The sequence below is a fragment of the Diorhabda sublineata genome, chromosome 6 (genome assembly GCF_026230105.1).
Source record: "Diorhabda sublineata isolate icDioSubl1.1 chromosome 6, icDioSubl1.1, whole genome shotgun sequence".
In the NCBI taxonomy this organism is placed as follows: Eukaryota; Metazoa; Arthropoda; class Insecta; order Coleoptera; family Chrysomelidae; genus Diorhabda; species Diorhabda sublineata.
This window is the reverse complement of record NC_079479.1, coordinates 20,986,449-20,990,737: the sequence shown is the minus strand read 5'-3', so window position 1 is coordinate 20,990,737 and position 4,289 is coordinate 20,986,449. Positions and strand designations below refer to the sequence as shown.

Genomic DNA, 4,289 nt, shown 5'->3' with positions numbered 1-4,289 from the left:
CTAACACTGAAGCATATTCTGCCTTCAGAGAAATTCATTTACTCGTAAGTTTAAATATATAAAACAACTTTCTAGTAATTCTAATTATTCTTATACTCGAGATGCCAGCAAAGAACAAAGCTCTCATATCATTGACTCAAAGAAAAGTGCTAAAGAATACTGTAATCTCGAATTAATTCAAATGGAGTAAATTTTGTAACCAAACATATCGAGTAAGCTACATTATGTTAATTTCTTTAAAATGTTCTATAAAACATAAGTTTAAGCGTTCTACTGTCCTATTTGGGTTACTATTTTTAGATGTTTTAGTTTCATCTATTGTAATTCTTCTAATACATACAAACATACTACTATAAAGATATACAGAATCGCGCTCTGGGGATATAGCAAGCCTCAAATATCCAGAACTCTGTGAATGCTGCTCAATACTCCATGGCATGGGTCGAGAATGCCGAAGAGGTAACACAATAATCAAAGTTCGATAACTATCTAAAAATTACATATACCAACAAAACATATACTTAAGCACAAAATGTAAAATTAATCTAACCTGAAGTCGCACTTCAGGAAGGTTGGTAGGATAGAGGATGGTAGATACCTGCCTGGCGACCATCAAGATTTTTATAATCGTAACAGAACTATGGAAGCTGCAGTGGCACCCCACCACTATCTAACCCCCTAAAACTATCCTAGGGAACTCTTGGCTTCAGTCATGTTTGATATTCCATCCTGGTAGACTAGCGGAAAATGATGGAAAGCGTGATTAGTTCAGTTCTTAAAAGAAGAGCAATTTGGGACCCAGCAGATCCATTAAAAAAATTCCAAAATTTTGACTATAGAGTGGGCTTGCATTCAGTCAATTTCAAAAGTGAGTCGAATGCCTCAATTGATATCCTTAAATACGAATACAATTTGTCAGGGTATTGTCGTAACTCTTACAAATTATCCGTCCTGTTGCCACCTCAAATTGTAAGTATGCACCCATGGTTTCCCAAAGAAGAATTTTTCTCGCAACTAATGAGAAAAGCATGATTTCTACTTTGCATTAAGTTGGAAACTTGCTTCATTTCGCTGCGTCCAGGATGCATTTCCATCCAATCTCCATGCGACCATCTAGCATTGTGCAGTGTGGCCTTAACTTTAGAGCAGCGTAGTTCCGCTGGATAGGACAAGCCATTCGAGAGCTATTCCATCTCAAAACGTCTTGCCTGGGTTCGTGTAAGTAATAAGAGTGCCTTGAAACATTGTAAAAGATAGAGGTACGTACCTGTGTATGGTTTTCCTTTAACGTGCTACCAGGTATATCTGAGAAGATTAGGTTAATTGCATGTCATTAGGACCTTGAGAAAGTTATAAAAGAAAGGTAACATGGAATTACTAATAGTAGGTAACTTGTAGGTAAAACCAATAGTAGGTAAATTTCTTGAGTCAAGTAGCGATCAATCAGAGGTCAAAAAATTTTTGTTTTATTGATGAAGTTGTACCTGGAAACGGCCAAGGATGAAAAATATAGTGGATGCAAGTGTATCTGTATTATGTATTTTCAAATGCAACCATCCAAAATGACCTAAATATATCATGCATTCAACCAACCCAAATAAAAATAAAGTCTACTATGGAAATAATAACAACCAACTAATCAACACTCTGTTCAACCCTTTGCTGCAAGAAAGAAGAATGGAAAACAATGATCCGAAGGTCTTTAAGAGAACTGTTAATGAACGGTATTCACTACAAGACACCAGCATCATACCATTTACATATTACTTCCAAAATTCTTATCTTTTGTATTTTGTATAATAGTACCTCATGTAGTTTTTTATCCTCTGTTTTTCGCTCTTACTTTTCTGGCTTCTGGTATTCTTTTAATTCCACCATTATTTTCACATTTCCTAACCATGTTAGTTGATTTTCTTCAATGTATTGTTCACTAGGTTTAGTATTTAATATATGCCTGTATGCTTCTTTCCTCTGTTCTCAATCGCTTTGTTAATTTCGTCCATACAGGTCTTCCCTTGTTTCTCACTCTTACTTTTCTGGCTTCAAGTATTCTTGTAAACCTTTCCACACACGACTGAAACATCTTGGTTGATTTTGCATATTTATATTACACTTGAAATTGCCGAAATATAAAATGGTTATTCTTCAAAAAAAATCGATAAAATCCAACATCAAATTAAATATTTTCCAACATCTTTGAAAATCTGTTAATATTAATTAAGGAAATTTTTAATACAATATTGAATTCATTTGTTTACTTTGTAACCCGTATTTCATTGTTGTAAGAACCCTTGCAAATTTTATGAAGATATGAATTATGTGTTTGATAATTCGGAAATTAGAATCCATTTGGTATTTGCAACATTCTTATTGTTAATTTTTATAACAATAAATCTCATACATTATTACTTTCTTATTGAACTTTTTGTTAATGACCATAAAATAAACAACTTATAATGTTACCTTTGGTCTTCTAAGGCACACAAAGCTTTGAATCACACCAGTAAATTAACATGTATTTATTCCAATCATCACAGCTCTGCAACAACCTTGTATACTGATACACTGATAACTGCGAGCGTCGGGTCGTGTCGGCTCGTTTTTGTAATCCGACGAGCGTGACTCTTGTCTTGTATAATCGATAATAAAAACAGACTATAAAAGTTGTGGTGACAACTGCCATCACATCGGACGCAGAACGATGCTTTTCAATTCTAAATTGTATCAAAAAGTTTCTTAAAAATTCTAAGACCAAACATTATTTAACAAAAATTAACAGCTCTATCATGCTATCCATTGAAAAAAAAATATGTCTTAAGTAGACAATCTCAATCTCAGTGTATAAATTTTATTTACTGTATATAAATTATCTCATGTTTTATCAGCAAATACTTGTAAAAATTAAAATTGTGGCAATGTCGCCTATAACGGTGAGACGTTGGGAGAAGAAAGTTCGAGTTTGTACTTAGAACGGGAAACAAGTCTAGAAATACAGTCCACTAAACCTTTTTCAAAATCTATTTTCTTCCACCAACTATTTGAGTCAGCATTACAAACACTCAGGGTGATTACAAAATTTTTGAATTTAAAAGAACATAGGATAGACTTAATTTATAAGAAATAGATTGTAACATCAAAACAATGGTTCTGTCTCAACATGGTTAAGTTACTAGAAGTATTAAATCTGTTTTTGTTCAGAACATATTTGAAAACAATGAGTGGTAAAATCTGACAAAGATGAAAAGTTTTAGGAAACATTGCTAAACACCTAAAATTTATTACAATGAACTGGCACTGCTTCAAGACTCTGCATTCTATAATGAATCTATTTAACAATCCTCTGCAATTATTTTCTATTTAAAAATGTGCAATAACTATTTTTAATGAATTCTCTCAAATAAACTAGGACACATTTTAAATAACTTGAGAACTATAAACAGTAAAATTATTTAATTTGATTTTATACAATTTTTAAATACAATAAAGAGGTTGAATAGTGTTCTGCATTACAGATGCACATTTTTATGAATTCTGTTAATAAAAGAAACACATTCTATAAGTATAATTCTACAATTTGGGCTAAAACTATACATAAGTTGATCTTAACAATCATTACAACTGAAAAAGAAGGAATGTAAACAAATATGTACAAACATTAAATAGTATTATTTCACTTATTCAGACATTTAGTGAAGATCTGCTGTTAGCCCAGAACTGTTGGGCTGAGATGATTAGGAGGATTAAGTATAGTAAGGCAGCTATCCAGCAATTATAAGCGTTCTAAAAAATAAAGTCTAGTAAGTAAATATGCCCTTATAATTGCAATATCAACTAAATTTGATAAATTTGATCTTTTCTCATGAACTTTTTACATCTGTTGCCGTGTTTTCCGCCCCAATTTCTGATTTGATGTAATTCAACAAAAGTTAAAAATGTTGGGATAATTTGATAAAATAGCAATTAATTAAAGAGCTGCTTACTTGTTTAAAACCATTATCGACTTCATTGTAAAACTCTGTTAAATTACCGCTAAATTCGACTGCTGGAATATCTTCTGCTAAAGCCACAGACCCTGTTATATAGAAAACGCCCATCAACCCCTAAAAAAAAATTTGAAAAAGATTTCTTTTTGATTCAAATATTTACTTACCAGCTGGATAACACCCCATGTACTTAAAATAATTCCGCAAAGGGATAATTTTGGGCCACAGCAAGGCATTATTACAATTAGTAGTAATCTATTACACCTTAAATGTCATGTGATAAACTATAAGGTTTATAATTTGTGT

The 4,289-nt window shown here is 32.2% G+C and overlaps 1 protein-coding gene across 1 annotated transcript; it reads right to left on the bottom strand.

Moving 5' to 3' along the window:
* Window positions 1–3,435: 3,435 nt before the first annotated feature.
* On the bottom strand, window positions 3,436–4,289 carry LOC130445917 (ribonuclease kappa-B-like). Its single transcript, XM_056781818.1, has 3 exons — window positions 4,151–4,289; window positions 3,981–4,100; window positions 3,436–3,780 (listed from the first exon to the last, which is right to left on the bottom strand). The coding sequence occupies exons 1-3, from the start codon at window positions 4,217–4,219 to the stop codon at window positions 3,679–3,681; spliced, it is 291 nt and encodes a 96-aa protein (XP_056637796.1). The 5' UTR covers window positions 4,220–4,289; the 3' UTR covers window positions 3,436–3,678.